General features: G+C 47.7%; 1 protein-coding gene across 3 annotated transcripts; it reads left to right on the forward strand.

Moving 5' to 3' along the window:
• Positions 1-196: 196 nt before the first annotated feature.
• Positions 197-13,562, forward strand: RNH1 (ribonuclease/angiogenin inhibitor 1). Of its 3 annotated transcripts, none has more exons than XM_059849174.1 (10): positions 197-330; positions 3,696-3,801; positions 5,799-5,969; positions 7,925-8,095; positions 8,750-8,920; positions 9,703-9,873; positions 10,366-10,536; positions 11,472-11,642; positions 12,382-12,552; positions 12,769-13,562. In XM_059849174.1, the coding sequence occupies exons 2-10, from the start codon at positions 3,716-3,718 to the stop codon at positions 12,854-12,856; spliced, it is 1,371 nt and encodes a 456-aa protein (XP_059705157.1). In that variant the 5' UTR covers positions 197-330; positions 3,696-3,715; the 3' UTR covers positions 12,857-13,562. The 3 variants fall into 3 exon arrangements, with proteins under 3 accessions (XP_059705157.1, XP_059705155.1, XP_059705158.1); XM_059849172.1 differs by lacking the exon at positions 197-330 and adding an exon at positions 2,028-2,093; XM_059849175.1 differs by lacking the exon at positions 197-330 and adding an exon at positions 2,179-2,316.
• The last annotated feature ends 8,572 nt before the right edge of the window (positions 13,563-22,134 follow it).

The raw sequence follows: 22,134 nt of genomic DNA on the forward strand, positions 1-22,134 counted from the left end.
GTTCAGTGGCAACTACTCCCTTGCCCTGGGCTAAACCATGGCAAGTGGCCACATGATCAAGTGGTGTGAGAAGTAAAAGCAACCTCTCTCACCATCAAGGGCTTTTTGCAACATTTGCTTCATCACAAGCCAGACACAATCGTGAGCACAGTGCTTGCTCTGCAAGGCCCTGAAGAGCTGCCACGGGAGGAAAAAAGCCGTCAGAGCCCAAAAGTGTTTCCCTCCCTCTAGCAGGCACCATGTGTACGACAGCAGAGGTTGCGTGGTAACGGCAGCAGGAAGGCGCCAGCTCGGCCCCCCTCGCTCCCGCACAGAACCGACTACAGCAAGGTACGTATCAGCGGCAAAAGCAGGCTCTGAAACTCCCGAAACTTTCCCTCCTGCTTTCCGGGGAGGAGCACGGAACCATTTTAAAGCCGTGCTTTGTAGGGAACAGCTGGTTGGGCTTAGTTGAAATGTTGTGTGAGCCAGGGTTATGGGAAGAGGCTGTTCTTAGGAAGAAAAAACTGGAGGAGATGCTGAGATTTTGGGAGTGGAGGGAGGAAAGCAGGTCAGGGTGTTGCCTAGTGCCTCTCGGCACTTCAAAACCTTTCTTTGTTCCGTCTTGTGAAAATCTGAATGAGCTTTTACCGGGGCTAAAACTACCGGGAAACAATAGGGAGGGAGACAGGGAGTAGCCGGCAGGCGGAGGAGGAAGCCAGCCAAGGGATGACGAATGCCTTCCAGCCCTGACCAAGCGCTGCCACCCTCGCCCTGCCTCGGGGCGGATGTGCGGGACAGCCACTGGTCACTGGGGTCGGCTGGGGGCAGTGACACGGGGAGAGCCCGGGAGGGCAACAGGCCTGGCAGCAGCACAAACCCGAGGCGCCCATCCTCCACTGCTGTCACAGCTTCGTTCCAAAGAGCTCAGAGAGGCCTTTGTGCCAGCTAGGTGCAGCTCTCTGCCCAACGTGTTGTGCTAATGAGGGACACAGATACGAGAGAAGACGCGTCGTGGATAGGACTGGTGACAGGGATGGGATCAGGGACTTCCCAGGCCCTCCAAGCTGGCCCTCATACCCAGCTGTCTGTAAACTGGAAGTCAGGGAGACCACTGAGGATGTTTTTGTTGTTTCCAGTTCAAACAATTCCTAGTTCCGAGTTCCCTCGGGAAGTCCTGTCTCCCCTAGCCAACACCTTGCTCCGGTGCCTCTGCCTTGGGTGACCGGCATGCATTCCCATCTTGCTCCAGCTCCCGGCACACAGCAGAGGCTGTCCTCCCAGCCGGTTGGTACACTACCTCATTTTATGTTTGATACTCCCACCCTTTGTGCATCCCCTCATTATAGGGATTTCTCCTTCTCCTGTCTTGTTTCCTGTGTGTCCCAGTGCTCCTGCTCAGGGGGGAAGAGCATCAGGGAGATCAGGGTGGATGAGGAAAAAAAGGGCAACAGGAGATAGGAGTTAAAAGGAAAGGGAGGAAAAGAGGACAAAAATAGAGAAGTTGGGGAGATGAAAAAGAGGAAAGATATAGAGTAAGAGGAGAGATAGCAGAAAAAAGGAGGGCAGAAAAAGGAACAAAAGAGAATGGTGAAAGAAGGGAGAAGGAGGAAAAGGAGAGGAAGGAAGGAAGGAAGGAAGGAAGGAAGGAAGGAAGGAAGGAAGGAAGGAAGGAAGGAAGGAAGGAAGGAAGGAAGGAAGGAAGGAAGGAGCATATGAGAGGAAAGTAGAAAGTAAAAAGGGAAAAAGAAAAAAGAAGGAAGTGAGGAAAAAGGAAGGAGATATGAAGGAAACAGATAAAGGAGACTGGAGGGGGAAAGAAAGAAGGGAAAAGAGGGGAAACGTTCAGAAAAGAGGAGGAGTGGGAAGGAGGGAGAAGTCAGGAGAAATTAAGAAAGGGAAAGACAAATAGAAGAGAGAGGGGAGAGGGAGTTAAGTGTCGGAGAGGGCAGGAAAGAAGGGAGAGGGGGAAAACGGAGGGAAAAGAGGATGAAAAAAGGAGAGAAAGAGGAAAAGGGGGAGGAAAGGGAAAAAGGGGAGGAGGGACAGATCCTGCTCCTCCCCGCCGCGATACGAGGCGGAGCCGGCGGCAGCTGCGCGGTGGCGGCGCGGCGGTAGGAGCTGGGGAGCCGGGCCGGGCCGGGCCGGGGCGGAGGGAGCAGGGAAGGCAGAAAGCCTGGGAGTGAAAAGCGCTGCCTGCGGTGCGGGAGGCGGCGCGGGAGGCGGCGGTGCGGGGGGAACCGGGCAGGGGCGGCAGCGGTGGCGGCAGTGTCTCGGGATAGGAGCGGGCCGCTGCCCAGGACCCCGAACGGGATCCCCCCCTCGACTCGCAGGAAGGTGCAGAACTCGGGGCTGGGGGAAAAACCCTTTGTCGATCCGAGCGGGGGGTAAAACGGGAGAGTGCCCGAGCGACGCGGAGAGGGCTGTGACAGTCCGGCTGCCACTGTCCCCTCGCTTGTCACCGCTGGCTCCGATCCCCATCACCCCGCGACACATGGGGCTGTGGTGGGATCCCACGGAGGCCGTGGGCCGGGATTCCCGGCAGCGGTCGCGTTGGGAAGGGAAGGGCAGAGGCCGAGCACGTCCATGAGCTCACGATGCCGCTGGCGCCGTGTCCCGGTCCGGCCGCGGTTGCCGAGCGCCGCCCCGCCCCACGTGGGTGCCGGGTTTGTTGTGGGCGCGTCCTGACGGGAGCGCTGGTACCGAGCTGGCCTCTGGGAAAAGCCAGTTTGGGATCCCCGCGATGTTACGGCGGCAGGAGGGGACAGTTCTGTGAGGCCCGTCAGTGAGGGAAGACGGTGGCTGCCTGCAGCTCACATTCCGATGGGATAGCTCAGGGATTATTTCTTTTTCATACCCCGTAGTCTGAGTCATGCTGGCCAAACCAGGAGACCAGGGCTGCATTCTGTCACCTACTACAGCGCTGCCTTTAACCCCATCCCTTGTAGACTAAACCTAGAGCTAAACCTACTGGCCTTGGCATGTTTTTGTGTACTTTTATCTGGAGCCCTTCTGTGTTTACATCACTTCAGAAATGCAGTTTGACTGCAGAACAACAACAACAAAATCTGCTTACCAGCTTATCTGTACTTGGATTTGCCCATCCAGAGTGATCTTCCAAACCTTGGATATCGAATTGTGGAGGAACACTTCTCTCATGCACGGAAGTTCCACTTCTCATGTACAGACACATGTCCAGCAGGATTTTTAATTTGAGCCCAGGCATTTCTCATGCTCATCATCCTCATTCACCCAAATTAGCTCAGAAATACCCCAATTTTAAGTACAGCTTGAGGGTCCGGTACACCTGACAATGGGTCAGGTGTACCTTGCTGGTGGAACTGGTGTCTGTGTGGCTCAGCAGTGCAGTAGTGAGTAGCACCAGTGCCCCTGTAAATCTCCTTCTGGTTAAGCTCCCTTGGAGAGGGAAGGGGAATGTCTTATTCTCACACAAGCAGCCTCCAGATAACAGGCTTTTGCCGTATCTCTTCAGGATTCCTTTGCTTTTTTTCCTCTCAGGGGAAGGCCTTCCCAAGTTCCAGACAAAACCATTCCAACTCTCCTGGCCTTGTACTGGTGTTAGCAGGTTTTGGAAAATTATAATCTGTCCCCTTTGCACAGTGGGACTCATGGCTGAGAGTTGGGGGGATTGAAGAATATCATTGCTTCTCAATCAATTTTTAAAAAAGGTGGTTTTATTTTGTTTAACTTTTCAGGTCTTATCTCAACTGTCAAAATGGAGCTTGACATCCAGTGTGAAGAGATGAGCCCATCTAGATGGGCTGAGCTTCTGACCACAATGAAATCCTGCAAAACCATCAGGTAAGTAACTAGTTTTGTATTCTCTCTTTTGAGTAAGAACTGTTGCATTTCTCTCCTGTGCTTTTCATCTTCAGAACTGTTTGACCTGGGATTTAGAAATTGCACAGCAGCAGGAATGAGTCTACCTATTTTTATCCAGAAAGTTAATTTAAAGGGTGGATAAACCCCCATCCTCTTGCAAAGCCTTTTCAACTACAGATAAATATCCTTTGGTGTGAAGTAATGTTGCCCTGTTTCTTGGTGTGCCATAGGGCTCAGCTAGGTAATGTGATTTAAATATTTGACCACCATTTTGGTTATTCTGCCTTTGTCTCTCAAGAGGGGGGAGACATGTCTCTGTGCTTATTGGGTTGCACACTCTTTGGGTTGCAGGCTGGATGCTGTCAAGTGATTTTGGCTTCAGTAGTCAGGTATAAGCCATGTCCTGTGGTATTCACATGCCCTCTGAACAGAGAGAAACTGTGAGACAAGCAGAGAAGAAGGAAAACACAATTCTTGTCTCGCTTGCTGTGCCTGTGTTGTGCTAAAGTAGAATGCAATATGGAGATTGTTTACCCAAAGTGAGGATGTTTTGTTCCCTTGGCCTATTAGGGCCAAGAATTGTGTGGGACTGTCATGGGACAGTCAGGAGAAAATCAGAGATGAGTATAGTTCTGTGCAGTTGTGAGCAAGAGTGAGTGCCTGGCAGATTCAGTTTAGATACAATGTACATAGTATAGTTTAATAAAGTAATTGATTAGCCTTCTGATGATGGAGTCGCCTTTGATTTACAATAATGTCCCATCAGCTTTTAATTCTTCACTTGACCTTCAGAAGTGCCAGCCTTGTTTGTTGAGCAAACAATGGGAGGGAACCATCTCCTGGGGTGTAAGGTGTAGGACAGGGCCCAGAAGAGTTGCTACTGCAATCTTTCCCCTCTGCTGTTTGGGAATTCACACTTAATGGGATGGCATCATCTTGCTGGGGCTGGAGAGGATGAGCCACTTCATGCCAGCAGGGCCTCGTAGGGCATTGGACCTGGTAGGGGCAACTTCCTTTAGTTTTGCAAAGGAGCCTTGTGCAGGCAAAGCTTCATGGGCCTGGTCTTGACTTCCCAAGACCTGCCTTGGGTGGCAGAAGGCAGTTGCATGGTTGTCTCCTGCGCAGAGGCTGGGCTGCTCCAGAGGCAGTGGATAAGGGTGACTGCTGCAGGGATTGTTTCGTCAGTGTTGAACACGATCCCACTGGAAGCCATGTCTTCTTACCAGCGGAGGGAAGGAGAACCCTCCTAGAGGCTCAGTTTTCATGCTGTTGTCTAAGGAGAAATGACCAGGCAACTTTTGGCACTCCTGGCTGTGGCTGTGCCTGGGGCTGTACGGTTCTTAATGACACCTGTTTTTTGCTCTGTGTCTTTTCTGCCTCCCTCTATACCTCCCTGGCTGTTGTGTGCTCCTGATCGTTTCCTTGGCTCTCCTTTCAGTTAAATTCATCCTCATCCATTTAGCAGCACCTAGAAGAATGCTGATATCCTGTGGGGGAAGCTGCTGCCAAACTGCAAACTCAGGGTTTGTGTGCTGAGATTCCTGCTGGAGGGAGATGGTGCAAACCAGCATGACTCACCTGCAAGACACCAACCTGCTGATGAGTGTCTCTGGGGCTGGCTGCAGTTCTCAGTGCAGAACCAGTCTGACAGCCTGTAAGCTGGCAGGTGGTTTGTCACTGTCACTGTTTAAGTGGAAGCACTTCCTCCGGCTGTAGGGGGAGGATTTGTGCCCTCTTCTGTGCAGCACAGAGGAGGAGCAAGGCTTGTGAAGCTGCCCTGCAGCCCATCCTGTGGTGCAGCCCAGAGCACACCTTGGTTTGGGCCATGCAACACCCAGTTGATCCTGCACACACTTATGGAGGCATCCCAGGAACCGCAGGAACATTGCCCACTCTGCTTTCATGAGCAGTGCTCCAGCCCAGGAGAGCAGAGCAACTCTGAGGACTAAAGTGCTCCTTCTCTCCTTGTCTTTCAGGTTGGATGACTGCAATCTCTCCAGCAGTAACTGTGAGGATCTCTCTTCCATCATCAATACAAATCCATCCCTCACAGAGCTGAAGCTGAACAACAATGAGCTGGGAGATGCAGGTGTTGAATACCTGTGTAAAGGGTTGCTGACCCCAAGCTGTAGCCTACAGAAGTTATGGTAAAGATCCATTGATTGTCTTGCTCTATCATGCTGTCACAAATGAGTGTTTTGAGGTCTCTTAAAGAATCAAGGGCAGGTTTAATATAAAAGTGAAAGCACAACAATTTGTTGACAAGGTTCGCTCTACTACGTACTAGATGGTTAAAGCACGTAGAGGAAAAGCAAACAAAAATCTAAAGTCAATAACCAATGTCAACTGAAGAATCATCTACATGGAGGCTGGGGGAAGGGTCAGGACAGGAAAGGGTGAATAAAGAATACAGTCCTTTTGAATTTCAAGGTTCAGAATCCTTGCTAAACTGAGTTCTGGACTGGACCAATACTTTAGGCCTGAAAATTTTAACTTTTAATTTTTAAATTAAAAACTAAATTTAACAATTTAAGTTGTTAATCAACTTAACAGCACTTGATTAATAGCTTGAGTTAAAGAATTTAACAAAGGTTCATCTAGAATTTACTATAATGCAACAGTAACTCACAGGCCTAATTTACGTATCTAAAGTACTTAATAATTCAGGACAGCAACAGTAACAGTCCATTTGCCATAGCATATTCCCACTCACAAGCACACAAACCTAAAGGAGTATGTACAAGATGCTCACTTGTGGAAAATTCCCCTCAAATTCAATGAAAGACTCACATCAGATGCCTTTGAGGTTGAGCCTTGAGGAGTGGGGGTGCCAGCCCAGGATCTGTCATTGTTCAGTGATCCTCAGAATGCAGCAAACTGGAGAGTTCCCTGGCTCTGGGAGGTATTTTATGGAGGCACCCCACCACATTATAGCATTAGTGGGCTTCCCTCAGCAACCCTAGTGCGGGAGCTTTAGTCAGAGCCAGTGGCTGCTGCCTCAGCTCCCCAGAAGCCCTCAAAGAAAAGCCTCAAAGAGGGCTTCTGCCTTCTCTGTCCAGCATCTCTTCTGCAGGGTGCAGTAGTTCTCCAGGTCCTGAGGGGAATCTGGGATCCTCAGGACACTACCTTGTAAAAATAATAAGACTTTTGGTTCAGATATTGAAGTCCCTGTGCCCCCTGCAATAGGACTCAGGCAAATAGAAAGAAAGTTGACTGTGAAGCTGATGAAACTGCAGCTCTCTGATGGGCCTTCAAGAAATAACTGTGGTACTCTGTACTGGAAGACTTAAGTAATTTTTCAGAGAGTTTGCCCTAGGCTTCAGACTTCTCCACATGGTCAAGTAACAGCTGGATTAGGGTTTTTCAGTTCTGTAGAATAAAATTGTCCCTTTCTGGGGTTCTGGTAAGGTGCCTTAAATAAAAGAGAAACCAAATAGAAAGAAGAAAGAGGAATATAAAGAGGAATGAATTAGAGGAAATGAGAGGAAATAAAAGAGCAACCAAACCCAAGACAAACCTCCCTGCACAACACCTCTCCACTGCTCCAAAGTCTTATCCAATAACTCTATAAACACCCCATGGCAATACCAGCACCGTTCCTATGCTACTTCTCCAAGCCTGAGTGCTGAAAGATCAACTTCCTAGATCCTTCTTGTAATATACCATTAAACTAAATTATATCCATGGTTGGATGTGATTTTAACTTCTACTGACTCTGGATCACATTTCTAGAGGGGGCAAGAAATCATAAGATGCCTTTATCTCTGGGGTCAGCCTCCTGATATTTAAACCACTTTTATAAACCAATTGTGGGGCTACTTGTAGGGTGAATCCTTATACTGCTGGAGATGCTGTATGAGTGATTACACAGAAGGAAGCATGTGAGCTATTGTCTGTGGCACAGGTGTAGTTGATAAAATATTATGGCACACCTGTAAAATAATGGTACTAACCTGGACAAACCACTTCCCTAGAGCGTTATGCACCGTCAGAGCTGTGATGTCCTTTCCGAGCTCCAACCTTAGCAGATAAAGCTCTCTGAGAAGAGCTTCTGTAATTCTAGGAGTGGATTTGCCTCACCCCTGTTGCCTCTCTCCTGCAGGCTGCAAAACTGCAATCTGACGAGTGCCAGCTGTGAGACCCTGCGCTCCGTCCTCAGTGCCCAGCCATCCCTGACAGAGCTGCATGTAGGGGATAACAGGCTGGGAACTGCTGGAGTGAAGGTGCTATGCCAAGGGATTATGAACCCCAGCTGTAAGCTGCAGAAGCTGCAGTAAGTAGTCACGGGGCTTTTTCAGTCATCACACAGGCCATGCTTGCTTTTCCCTTGACACAAGCAGGAGTTTTGTTGCCAGGTGTGGATTTGTTCTTGTTTTACCTGAAATTGTCATGTTTATTCATGCAGGTGAATCTTGTGGGTTTGGAAGTCAGGTGTCTGTTCCCATAGACTTTGTTTAGCCCTCCTGGCAGTGGTGGCTGTAAATGCAAGACCTCTCAGATGCCCAGGAAACATCAGATTCTGCTGCCCTTGGTCCTTGTTTCATGACTGAGCAGGACCTGGGTGTATTTGCAGCCCCCAGCTCCGCCTGGGCAGGCCCAGAGTTGAGGCTCTCTGATGGTGTTTCAGTGCAGAGCTCAGCCCTGTGCTCCAAGCTGCCTGTATACTGGTTTAATGGAAGCCTAGTGTAAAAATTGGTCTTGCTAGGGTCCCCTGGGATCTAGTTTAAGAATTAATGCTTCCTGAAATGAGCAGAGAGATGCCGTTAAAAACTTACAGTTATCTCTGGTTTTATGCATTCTCTGATCTCAACTCACATTGGCATGTTTTCTGCCCTGGCTAACACACACCAGGCTCAGCTTATTCTTGTTGGTAGCAGGATGTGTAAGAAGGGTTGTCTTTTTGCCTGGACTTCTTTTCTTCTTTCAGGCTGGAGTACTGTGAACTCACAGCTGATATTGTGGAAGCTCTCAATGCTGCTCTGCAAAGCAAGCCCACCCTGAAGGAGCTCAGCCTGAGCAACAACACGCTGGGAGATACAGCTGTAAAGCAGCTGTGCCAGGGCCTGATGGAGGCAAGCTGCAACCTGGAGCTACTACAGTAAGGAAGAGCTGGTCATCTCTAATGGCAACTAGTGCTGCTGCTAGTCACACCATCCATAGGACAGGAAAAATTGTCAGGAATGCTTGAAATGTAGGCCAGATTTTTGGCTGGCTCAGGTTTATGTGACTGGAAACTGCACACAAATGTCTGGGGCTTTCAGTTTGGGGTTTTTGGCACTCCAGGTTAAACCACCACTTACTAAGGGAGACTGCTCACCTGTGTCTCAGAGCAGAGGAACAATCACCCTCAGTGGCTCTAGTTCTTAAACTGGAATTACCAGCCCTTTGAGTATACTTATTCAGAGCCCTTTTTTGCTACACAACAAAGGTGCTGGGTTTGGCCTCATTTCTGTGGTAAAGCCTGTGAAGGGCTTTCTGGGAAAAACACAATTCATTTTATCTTGCTCCTGAGGTTCAGCAGGGGTTGGCTCAGCAGGGACTCACTGTGTGATGCTGCCAAAAGTTCCTCTTAAAAGGGATAATTGATAAAAAGGGAAGTTTGGCAAGAACGATCCTTGCATTAATGCATATGAATGGCTGGGTCAAAGCGCCCTGCAGGCTCGTGAAATGCAGGAGCAGTGTGTTGCCTCACCCAGAGTCCCATCGTGGACATCTGTATCTTCTCTGAACCTTGCAGGATGTAGCAGTGCCTGGCTGAGCTGCACTGGTTTGCAGCAAGGAACCAGCCCATAGACCCTTCTCAGTCTGAACTGGGGTATTGGGGTGTATCTAATATGGGTGGGTCTGGAGCAACAACTCCAACTGTGCTTCTTCCTGCAGCCTGGAGAACTGTGGCATAACGAGCGGCAGCTGTATGGAGATTAGTGCTGTTCTCAGGAACAAGTCATCTCTGATGGATCTTTCTGTGGGGGACAACAAGATCGGGGACTCCGGTCTGGCTCTGCTATGCCAGGGACTGATGCATCCTAGCTGCAAAATCCAGAAGTTGTGGTAAGGGTGGGCAGAGGTTTCTTATATCCCTTCTTCAGCTTCTGAGCTGTTTAGGTTGTACTGCTGGTTTGCTCCAAAGTTGATATTTCTCATTTACCCTTTATGGTCAAAAAAGTGTCTCAGCTGCAAATCAGTTAATTCCCAAAAAACTGGGTGGAGAACACCAGGAACAAGTAGGACCACACTGAAATTTCTTGGATCAAATTCTGGTAAGAGGGCAAATAGAAGTTTATGATGGCATTGTCTTGGCTTCTGGCTGAGTTAGCTGTCTACTAGAATTGCATATTTCTGTTTCTTTTTTTGTTTGTTACGAGGAGAGCTTTTGGTGCAGCAAGTGGAAAGTAAAGAAAGCAAGAAGCTGTGTGGTATGATTTATGAAAGGATACAAGAAAATGAGACAATGTAACCAGAAATTCAGAATACTAAATCATGACTCTGTCTTCTAATCTAAGTCATTCTTGGGAGAAAATACCATTTTGTTCTTCCCTGCAGGTTATGGGACTGTGATCTCACAAGCGCTAGCTGTAAAGATCTCTCCAGACTCATCAGCACAAAGGAGACCCTCACAGAGATCAGTCTGATAGACAATAACCTGAGAGACTCGGGGATGGAAATGCTCTGTCAGGCACTCAAGGATCCCAAATCTAAACTTCAGGAGCTATGGTGAGCTGCTGTCAAGTTTCACATATCTACTGCCTTCTTTGGAGGCCTCACTGAAGAAAGATGTCAGGTGAAGTAATGCCCACCCAGATAGATCCTCAGTTGTGATGTTTCCATAAGCAACTCCTACTGGTTGTTATTGAAAGGATTTATAGAGTTAAAAAGGGCTTTTCTAGACTAAAAGGCTTTAAAAGGATTTGTATTTCTAAACTCATAGACACTTTGAAGATGTGCCTCATCACAGTTATCCTGTTACAACCAAAAGGAGACCAAGCATCACTTGCAGAGCTTCTAATTAATTGTTTTATCATGCAACAAATGACAGTTAAGAGACTTTTGAAGTCTGAAAGGCCTGATGAAATAGCAAAATGAGTACTGTGATCAGATATCTCAGGTTCTCCACTGGAGCTAAACTCTGTCACTAATGAGACAAAAGAAAGCTCTAGTGACATTAAAAATTTCTCAGCATCCTGTTGACTGTCTTACCTTTTAGGCTGGGATGGTCTAGTAGAGGAAATTTGTTCTTTCACTTAGAACTTGAATTTTCCTACATTACAGATCAGCTCCTGCCCCCAGCTGGGTTCTTCCCCTGCCCTGGTGGCTTGGAAGTCAATGGGGTGCCTCAGGAGTGCACAGTGGAGCCAACAGTGACTGTTAGAGCAGCACACTTCATCCTTCTTTGTTCCTGTGCTTCCTGGGTAGTTGCCACCTTTCCTAGGTGCATGCTCCAAGACAGACATCCCACAAAAAGAGTGGGAGAGGTGCTGCCTAGAAAGGACTGAGCAGACAGACATTGAGAGGAGTACAGTGATTGCAGGAAAAGCCCTGGTTCCTCTGTTCCCACTGTCTGGGCTATGTTAAATAAATGTAAAGAAATGAATGGTGCCTGATAGTCTCTAGGTGTCCCACCTAGATCTCATCTCACTTTTGCCTTGCAGGGTTAGGGAGTGTGGGCTCACCACTGCTTGCTGCAAGGCTGTCAGCTCTGCTCTCAGCACCAACAAGCATCTGAAAGTACTGCACATAGGCGAGAATAAGCTGGGAGATGCAGGCGTGGAGCTCCTGTGTGAAGGACTGATGCACCCCAACTGCAACATCCAGTCCCTCTGGTAAGGTGCACTCAGAAGTTGTCGACTCTCTTGCTGTCTCAGTTCACCCTTTGACTTGTACTTCCGTGGCCCTTAATGGGTGCCAGCACAAGTGCTGCTCCAGCTTCACTAGAAGGAGCAGGCAGCCAGCTGGAGCATCAGCTCCAGCCCTGGGGTGGGATTTGCCTTCCCCATGAGCCTCTTCCCTTCCCAGCTGGGCCTGGCTCTGGGCTGTGTGGTGCTCAGTGCTTGTTCTCTCCATGCTGTTGGACAGAAGCTGGAGCTGTGCTCTGATACGTAAATTCACAGTGAGTGAGTGAAGCAGACAGGTCATGGGAGACATCATTAAGACTTGCAAGTCTGTCCCAGAAAGTGTCTTTTCACCACTTAAAGTTACTTGGTCATCAACTGAAAGGCCTCAGTTGCCCTCTTTAGAGAGGTGGTTCCAAGTCTCAAGTATAGCAATAAGAGAAGATGGTGCATGATGGTGAAATCGGGAATAACTTCACTGGGTTCCCTCTATGCCCATAGCCTCATGCTGTTATGCTTTAGGGAGGCCTTTGAGGTGTTCAGCAGACACCACGAGGGCAGCTGTCTCTGTGGCAAGACCACAGGCCAGCCCCTGCTGATGTCTCAGAGATGCCATCTTTGCCAGGATCTCTGGTCCATGCTGGGGATGTCCACACCTGCTGCTTGGGTGTGGGCAGGGTTTCTGGGAGCCAGAGCTTACTGTGCTGGCCTCTCCTTCCTCTCCCTGCAGGCTGGGGAACTGTGACCTGACAGCAGGCTGCTGTGCCACCCTCGCCACTGTCATGGCCACCAAGCAGTGCCTCACTGAGCTGGACCTGAGCTACAACCCTCTGGAAGATGAAGGCATCAGGAAGATCTGTGAAGCCTTGAAGAAGCCCAGCTGCAACGTGCAGCAGTTAATGTGAGAGATTGGTAGCCCTGGCAGGGTTGGGAGGCTGGTGCTGGTGAGGGACTAAGGGGGTCCTGGGCTGTAAAGCCAGTTTCTGGCTGCTCTTAAAGCTAGATGGGGCCCTTCCTGGCATATGACCATGGCTCATACTGGCCAGTTGTGCATTTGACTCTCCCCTTAACAGGAGGATGCTCACTAAATCTCACTTGCCTTTTTGTTTTGGTTTAGTTTGTATGACATTTTGTGGAGTTCTGAAGTGGATGATGAACTGAGAGCCTTGGAAGAGTCTAAGCCTGAAGTGAAGATCATTTCATGAGTGGTGACTGCCTGCAGAACAACATCAAAGCAACGTTCTCTTCTTAATCTGAACTTTTCATACGTATAACTAATTAACTTAATAGAGAATTTTCTTGTACCAAAACCATTTGCAGATTCCCTGAGTGGGTATCTGGGGAGCTGATTGACCTTCTCTGCGTCTCTGGATGTACTAATTCTGAGACTCATGAAAGCTGCAGCATCACTATCCTTGAAATAAACAATTACTGTCTTGTAGGAGTGGGTCTCTAGCCTTTAGGAGCTCTTTAATCCTGTAATCCCTTCTAACAAATTCGTTGGGCTTTAAAGAGAGCTCCTTTCCCAAGGCAAGAGAACTACCCACTGGATTGTTACTGGGTGGTGCTTTTGATAGGTCTCTGGGGGAGGCTTTCAAAAAAACCTAAATGTTTTTAATCTAAAATTGAGCTCTCCCCTGTCTTTCCCTAAAAGAGTTCTTGGAAAAGCAGTGGTGGCCAAGGCACTAGAGAAAAAAGAAATGAGCAGCTGTTCAGCTGTGTAATGTCAAAATTCATGTCCTTTGAAAAGTGATTTTCCTACAAACAAAAGATGCTGTGTGCATTTCTGCTAGTATGGGAAATGATTAAATGATTGATATGTTTGATCTGGCAAAGAGTAGTTCTACAGGAACTTTATACTTAATTTTTCTACTTATAAAAATAAAATATATCTGTATATTTCTCCTTTAAGATCAATGTAGTTTTTTGTGAACTGCAACACTACCAACACCTTGTTTTACTTGTTTGTTTTTGGTAAGTCCCTAGCTGAAACATGCTAGGAGAAGATCTTAGTTAAGGCTTTAGGTAAAGAACAAGCCTAGAAGACACTTCAGTTTTCAGGTGACACTGGGGTTTCATGCCCAGAGTTGTAACAAACCCTTGCTCCAACAGAAAATGCAACTGCTGCACACCTAAACCACAGAAGAATGAATATGGATTTAAAAATATAGAAGGCAAGCCTGGCATTATCCTTGGCTGGCCTTGCAGGATGAATGCCAAAAAAATCCCATTCCCCAATGTGTCTTCCTGGAGTGGTCACTTGGTGTTTCCTTCACTGGCAAATTCTGTGTGGCACCCAAGATAAAGGTGTTCTCTAGGCTTTGCTTTTTGCTGCTCACATTCATCCTGTAGAGGCCACAACTGGCTTTTCTTTGTCCTAGAATATTTGATCTAAGCACTTTCTGTCTGTGAAGGCTTTCAGTAGCCTTCACAAACCTAAAATGGTGCATGAGAAATAGTTTACTTCTGTCTTCAGGCAGGTGGCAAGGATAGGATTTGGTTTTTTCTTCAAGGCATGTCTCTCATAGCTATCCAAAATGCTAAAAACCCACTCCTTTTGACTTTGGTTTCCTTGAATAAAAACTTACCCATTCTAAGGGGCTCATAAACAGGCTTTTGAGTTCATGGTCTCTCCTGGATTTGGCATGCACAGATGCCCAGATTCATTTCATTCTGGGGGAGAAGACAAGGCTCCAGAGAGTAAAGAGATGTGTAGGGAGAGCCAGAAAAATCAGGTATGTAGGAGGGTGTTAAAACAGCCCTCTAAAAAGACACAGCAAACAGAAGTGGATGTCCCCTATCCTGGCTACCTGAGGTGGGGGGGGGCACTCTGCTCTTGCACTGCAGCTGCAATGCCTGGAAATGCCTCCTGTTCCTTCCCCTCAGACACATGAGCATTGGGAAGGGTCTGCCACCACGGCCACACTGGGGGCGTTCAGCCTGGCACAGCCTGCTCCCACCAGGGGCGAAGTCCATGCCTGCCTTTGATCCCAGAGTGGCTTTGCATTTCCTCCAAGAATGCAGACAAAATTTGGAAAAGTCTCTGCAGCAAATGCCACGTGTTCAGCTGCCAGCCACAGCAAGGAAAACCACAAGAGCCATATTTTGCCTCCTCATGAGCTCAGGGCATCTCAGGCCAGGCCAGCCTGGCAGAGCTCAACAGTTCCCCCAGGACAGGGATAAATCTGTGCACTCAGAACCTGTGCTGTTCTTTAGGACAATGTCAGGTCCTGTGCTTGGCTCTAAAATGCAGGTAGAAATCCCAGGATCCAGGAGCAAGCCACAGTAGCAAGAGACACTTGTGCTCATGAACAAGACTCAAGCAAGCATTTCTATTCCTAAAAACTCATTTGTTTTTGTTCATCTGTTTGTTGGTCCAGCTCACTTCCCCTTAAATCTTGTCACAACTGTAAACTTGGGAGAGTTGAAAGACACAGGAATTTGCTTATGCAGTTTAGATGTGTGGGTAGTCAACGATTTAAACTAAAGTAATCAGGAACTGAGTCACAAACCTTTCATGTGGACTAGGTAGTAGGCTGGCGAGCAAAGCCTTACTCATACCAAGATCACAGCTGGAGAACTCAGCAGTTCCTGCGACATTGCAGTCACATCCTGGTTCTTAGGGCAAATGCTTGGACCCCCTGATTCAGTGGTTTGCAAGTACTGACTTTCTACCAGTAAGGGCTGAGTTTCACCTTATATCATGAAGCTTTAGGACAAAATTATGCAGCCAAAATAGAAGATTAAGGAATACAAGTAGGACTTTCACTTAAGGCAAATACTAGAACTTTAAAAGACATGTCTCAGAGGTCTTCAATTCAGAGAAAACAGGTCTGTATTGTCTGTATTTTGGGCCTCAGTAACAGCAAGAGTGGTTTAGGGTATAGTAAAACTTCAGGTTTCTGCTAGAAGTTCCAGATTCTACGATAAATGTAATTTTTTATTCATCAATGATCTTGAGCTGGGAGGTCACAGAGTTCCAGTTAATATTGTCAGAAGCAGTTAAACAAATATTACTGTCCTTATAGTTTATACCCCAACCAAACCTCCCACTTGCTTTGGAATATCAAGTCATGGCTGCCCTGATATCTCTGACTATTCTCTTGGTACCTGGGCTTTTTGGAAAGGAGTTCCAACACAAGGCCCCAGGTACCAGCTTCAAATAACAGTGATGCTATCAGCAATTACAGAGTTCCAGTTGAATCTGAAAGGGGAAGTCAAGCCCACTGTGTTTGAAGAGTTAACCACACACAGCTCCCTGCTTTGAAAACAGTGCCTGCCATCTGAGTCACTCCCAAACCTCTACTAAAACAGTCTAAAAGGGACTTACCTATTGCCTGAATTCCTTTTTTGCACAGATCATGGTGATTTTCAACTACCATTTACAATATATTTCCTCCTTTCTGTATGCTGATTTCATCAGTTGCCCCTTCCTCCACTACACCTCTATTTCATCTTTTACTAAAGGGGAAAAAACATGGGAAAAAAGGCCCAAACAAAGCAGGACTAAGCAGGAAAGTCCCTCTCCCCATAAGGTTGATCTACTTTACCCATTCCCCTCTTCACAGCTGCAAATGAACCATGGATATTTCTCCTTTTGGGGCACAGCATCACAGCCCCCTCCTGACTGAGTGATGCCCACTCCTCTGGCACTCACAACCTAAACACCAGCCAGTCCAGTGCACTCCCAGCTTGGCAAGAACCTGCAAATTGGCAGGTTGATGAATACGTGAGGTTAGTCTTGCCTCTCTCAGCTAAAGCCAGCTGCACCCACTATGAGAGGAAATGCAGCCCCCAGCCAGAGGAAGAAACTGTGCTGGGTCAGATGACTGCACAGATGATAAGCCTTTCCAAGCTAGAGGGCAAATCGGTGGCATGTGGGATGCAGGACCATGTGGCTGGGGGGGATGGAAACTTTAATTGGCCAATATCGTGTCAGAGTCTATCTGGTTTGCAATTAGAGGCAGGTATGCAGTGAGAGGTGAATTGTTGGCACTCCCTCAAGCCCTTGAAGATGTTCCAGAGCAAACACAGGAAAAGTCCTAAGCCAGGCTGTGCTGCCCTTAGGCTGGTGCACGGCAGCCCATAATATCTCCAGAGGGAAGTAAAGTACCAGCACAGCTGTCACTTGCACAGGCACCCTACACGCAGCTCAGGCAAATCCTCCCCTGCTGCTCCATTTCCTAATTCACTGATGATTATCGCATGCCAGGAACAGCGCACAGACCTAGCACTGCCCACCCCAACTTCTTTACATCCCCTCTGTGTTGCTTCTGCCTTGCCTACACTTCACAGAAACACTTAGTTCAGACCCCAATCATGCTTGGCAGATGATTAAAGCACCTCTTTGCTCCTGGGTACAGAAGTGCTCTGCAGGCCATATTGGGATTGACTGGGAAGTGCTGCCTGCCTCCATCAATTCTGGGTGCAGCTCAGCTGAACCAGCTCCTCCTAGTCAGGTTAGAGGTGTCAGCTCTCACATGCCACATCTGCAAACCAAGGCATGAGGCTGCACTCAGAGATAACCAGAATACAAAGCACCAAAGAGTTTGCTCTGTGTCACTTCCCACAAAGAGGGAAAAGAAAACTGTTTTGTTCAACCCTGACTCCAGTGGGGACTTGCTGCTTTCTACACATAAGGCTCCCAGGGGATCCATTCCCTGCTCAGTGCCACAGGATGCAAAGTAAATCTAAATTAGACACACTACACAGCAAGCAGCCCTGCCTCCTAACTACAGCAGGATCAAAGATAGCTATAATTCCACAGACATGAGTTAGAGTCACCTAATGAACGCTCTGGGGAGGAAATCTGGCTGGATTTGGATCACTTGAGAGAAAGCAAGCAAGCTTCCAAGGCTGGAGAGAGAAAATGGGACCAATCCAAGACTTCTCAGTGAAGTTCATCAAAGCTTGGGTGGGATAAGGAGTGAAAACCAGATGAGGGAGGAAGGAAAGCACTGGATGATGGTGTTCTACATCCTTTCTCACCTCCCTCCAGAGTTCTTGGCCCTGTAATCTCCCTGTAATTTAGCATCATTTCTGAAAGAGATAACCACTCCTGCTTTTCAGATGGTTGATTGCTGCTAAGTGCTTCAAGCCTTTCTAGGTTCCTGATTTTAGGCCTGGCAGAACTGAAAGGGTATGGGATGGCTTTGGTGCTTCTGAGACTATGGATCCAGCTCCAGAAGTGTGTGTGTAAAGATTAAAGAGTATTCACTGCTGGCATCAAGCTGCTACAGGATATGTTTGTCCCAAAAAAAAAACCAAAAACCAAAACCAACCTACTGCTTTGGATAGAGAAAGCAGATTTAAAACAACTGCAAAGCAAAAGCAGGTGGAAAACACATACTCTTGGACCATTCATTTATGCTGTGCCTATGAATGGCTTGCAGAGCCGGAAGGACTTCACAAGTCAACATGAATTGGTGTCACCAAGTCCAGCAAGGGGTTAGAATTACTCTCCTGCAAGCCCCTCAAGAGCTCAGCCTTTTCCTCCATGTCCTGCCTGGTGCCTTCTGGGCCTCTCCTAGGACCTGCGAGGGAGCAGGTATGGAACAACTCTCATTGTGACTCCGATAGCTGGATTTTCCAAGCAGGCACCCAAAACTCCAGTCCTCCAGAGTTATGCTGGAGTTAATGAAGCAGCAGCCTCTCCACCTCGTTCCATCCCCATATTTGCCCTGTTCTGACCTGGCTTCACCAATATTGGCTCCTGCCTTGCTGGGTGATTTCTCTTTGGTGAATGACAGTGAGTTAATGAGTTTGTTTGGAACAAGACTGTCTGCTGTGGAGATGGGCAAAATACACCCTACACTGCAGCCAGGGAGCAGGGGCTTACCTGGGGCCTCTGGCAAAGGACCTCAGGAGAAACTCAACCATTACAGTTTTGGAGCTGGAATTTTTGAGGACCAGAAGCCCACTATATGCCCACTGGAAAAGAGAAATCAGCAGTCTATGAGGGAGTTCAAGACACCTCAGCAGTTGCTGGGATAGAAGCATGTGGAGAGTTTTGTGGAGACATGGCTTGAAGAGAAGGGACATGATAAAACACAGCTAGTAAAGCAATGGGCCTCTGGTGGGGGGCCTTTGGCAGGGCCAGAGTGTCCTTGAGCAAGAAGTTATACGATAACGGGATGCAGAAGCAGAGACTAGCTAATGAGGGGAGAAAACATAGGCATCCTGAGTATCTGATAGCAAAGGTTGAGCTGACCTCTTATAGCGAACCAATAGTGAGCTTTAGTTTTGCAATATGTATGAGCCTTATTATCACTGTTATAAGAACACGCATGTTAAATCAATAAATTGAGACTTGTTGATCATCATCGGATGTGCTTGTCTCCCGTCGACTCCGTCAGAAGCATCTCCTTTTGGCACCACAATTGCCTGTCCTACACTGGATGTCTCAAGGAAACATCCCCTCAACACATCACATAACCAGCGCTAGATGGAGTAAGTGGGTAACTGATTACACAATGAGCCTGAATGGGAAAACCCTATTTCCTAGGAATCCTGGAAGAGATTATGAGTTGGCCAGAAGGCAGAGATTTTGGAACAGTGTCTGAGAAGATGACTTGTGCCCGAGAAGCATCACCATATGAGTTCCTAGAGAATGAAAGAGGCTATGAGAGCTGGGAGTTAACAAAACTTGCATTGTGGCTACTGCTGAGCGGTGCTGTCCCTGTGGCATTCCTTCTCCCCCATGAAGAGCCTGGGAGCGGGCAAGGTCCTGAGAGAAGACACATCCAGGCCAGCTGACCCAAAGCAACCAAAGGGATATTCCATACCTATATGACACCAGCTCAGATATAAAAGCTAAGGAAGGGAGAAGGAAGAGGGGGCATTTGTTATTCTACAGTGTTTGCCTTCCAGAGCATCCACACTGATGGGAATTAGAGATGAATGTTTCCCTTTGCTCACGTACAATAAAACTTTTGTTTCCCTTTTTTTGCTTTACTAAACTACCTTATCGCAACCCAATAGTTCCCATCTCATTTGGCACACAGACAAATGACAGGCCTCTTTTGGAATTTATTCTCAACAGAGAGGAACCCAAGACAATATATTTTCTACAGAACATTTCACTTCCATTTCTATCTCAGTAATATCAAATCCTGCTCTTTCCCTTAAACATAAGTCCTTCCTACATTCCACTTATAGTAATAGAAAATATTCCCCTTTTACTCCAGCAGAAGGTCTTCCCAGGTGTGCACCATATATGCAACAGAGTCCAAAAATACTAGAGATGCAAGGTAGAATAGGATTACCTAGAACACAATGGAGCAAAACACAACATAAGATATTTTACATGCAGCACTGCACTTCCATTTATATCCAAGTATCAGAAAATCTTGTTTTTTCATTCCAACAGAAGCTCTTCCCATGTGTGCACCAGGGCCAGGACTAGACCAGTCAGAGAGAAGCACAACAGGGAAGTGAGGAGATGAGCTCTTTGGGATGCAAGCAAAACATGGTGGAGAGGTATCACAGTGTGGGACAGGGACCTTGGTTTGTTTCCTTGTGCATTAAGAGGAGCTCCAGAGCTTTTAAATATGAGACTAAGAGAAGTGAAAACACTGGCAGACAAGGTCCTGAGGAAACTGTTGCAAAATCTCTCCTCTCACCTGATCAACAGTTTTAATTTACTTCCTTCTCCTTTATCCATCTCTTAAATTTTCACTGAAAAAAAAGCAACTGCAAACCTTTCCCACACTTTTTCTTCCTCTATGATCAAACGGATCTAGTTTCTTCTCCCACTCCAGACTGTGTCTTGGTTACTGGATGAGGTTTCCAGTAAAATTAATTCCTCAAGTCCCCAGTGACCTTCCAGCAGCTGGCCATGGCTCACTGGAGAGGATAAAGCCTGGGCAGGCAGCTCTGCAGTGGGGAAATAGCTACCTCAGCAACAGGAGAGAGGAGGCAGCACCAAAATACCACTAACAGCTGCTAAGAACAAACTATTAGAGGCTATTAGAGGGTTGCAGCTGCTCCTCTCTGATTAAGAGATGGGCAGAAAGAAAAGCACAGCAAGAGGGGGATTAAAATCTGAAAGAGCTTGTCCTGCATGGCCAGGGATGAGGAAAATAGCCAATGTTTATTCTCCCTCTTGCATCACAGGCTGGGCTGTGCATTTTATTCACTGTCCAGCTTGAGCTAACACACAGCTCCTGAGCAAGGCCATGCCTTTCCAGCTCATTTTTCCCATTGCCTGAACCAGGACTAGATGCTCATGTTATGGCGGGAGTCCTGGCAGTACCACACAACCCCTCATGGGCCCCCTGGCTCTACTACAAGGCACCAGGTCTAAACATACCTTATTTTCTTACTATCATTGCAGGAACAGGAAAGAAGTTCAACACAACCGGACTATGAAAGATCCATACCTCTCCTTTCCTCTTGCCTTCATTTTCCTTAGGTGGAGTTGTTACAAACTGAGCTGAACAAACCATGTTCCTGTTCCATCTCCTCCTTGAACGGGACCAAGAACCACAGTAGCATGAGTTCAGGACTCCTGCCCTACTACCAGAACCAGCCCACCCTTCCTGCCACCCTTCCTACCTTCCTTCCTGCCTGCCTTCCCATCTGGATCCAGCTGCTGAGGCAGGTCTCTTCCCACATCTCCAGACTCCAGCGTGTGGTCCAGGAGGGGAAAAACGGGTGGTGACAAACTGCAGCAGACCAGTCTTTGGGATCACTCTGCTCCCTGCAGGATGCTAAGACAGAGAAATACTCTCTGAAGTGGGAAGTGAGACAGGGTGTGAGTTCAGTAGCCATAAAGAAGGGTGACTTGCCCAGAGAAGAAATGTGTAGTGGCTTCTGGAGATGACTCCTTGTCTTACCCCTCTGAGGAAGAGTGAGGCAGTCACCAGGCCTCACGGTACAGCCAGATGAGAAGCTGGCCCTTTGCAACATGAATAAAACCCCAAAATTGCCATTAGCAATCATAAGGCTCAGAACCAACCAGAAAACCCAGAATCCCCAAAACATTTTAGCTTTCAAATGGGTGCCTTACCAATTTCTTAGGCATTTTTGGGCTCTGCATAATTGATGTAGTGGGGGGGAACTGATCTCCCCAAAATCTGTGTTTAATTTTTTAACCAACTATTCCCTACACTCAATCTGCAGACACCATGGGCTGGCAGTAAGAAAGTGCATGAAACTGAAGGCTTTGTACTTTGAACCCCTTTCCACATTATGCCATGGCGCCCAGAAGCACAGCTGAAGGTAGAGGGAAGGGGGTCACCCAGAAATCTGGAGTTGCACCACCAGAAGGAATAAAGCCAAGTCGGTACTACAGAGCTGGTGCAAGCTCACACTTCTGCAGGTGTTAGCTGGGAGTGTAACCAGCCAAGGATTGATGGCTTTCCTGGGGCCACATAATCCTTTTCTGGCCTTAGGCATGTTTGCTCCTTGCAGGAGCAGCCAGCAATTGCTGGCAATTTTGGAGCAATTGCTGCTCCTAAAAGCAATGCTGGCCTAGATGGCT

The sequence above is a fragment of the Haemorhous mexicanus genome, chromosome 6 (genome assembly GCF_027477595.1).
Source record: "Haemorhous mexicanus isolate bHaeMex1 chromosome 6, bHaeMex1.pri, whole genome shotgun sequence".
Lineage (NCBI taxonomy): Eukaryota > Metazoa > Chordata > Aves > Passeriformes > Fringillidae > Haemorhous > Haemorhous mexicanus.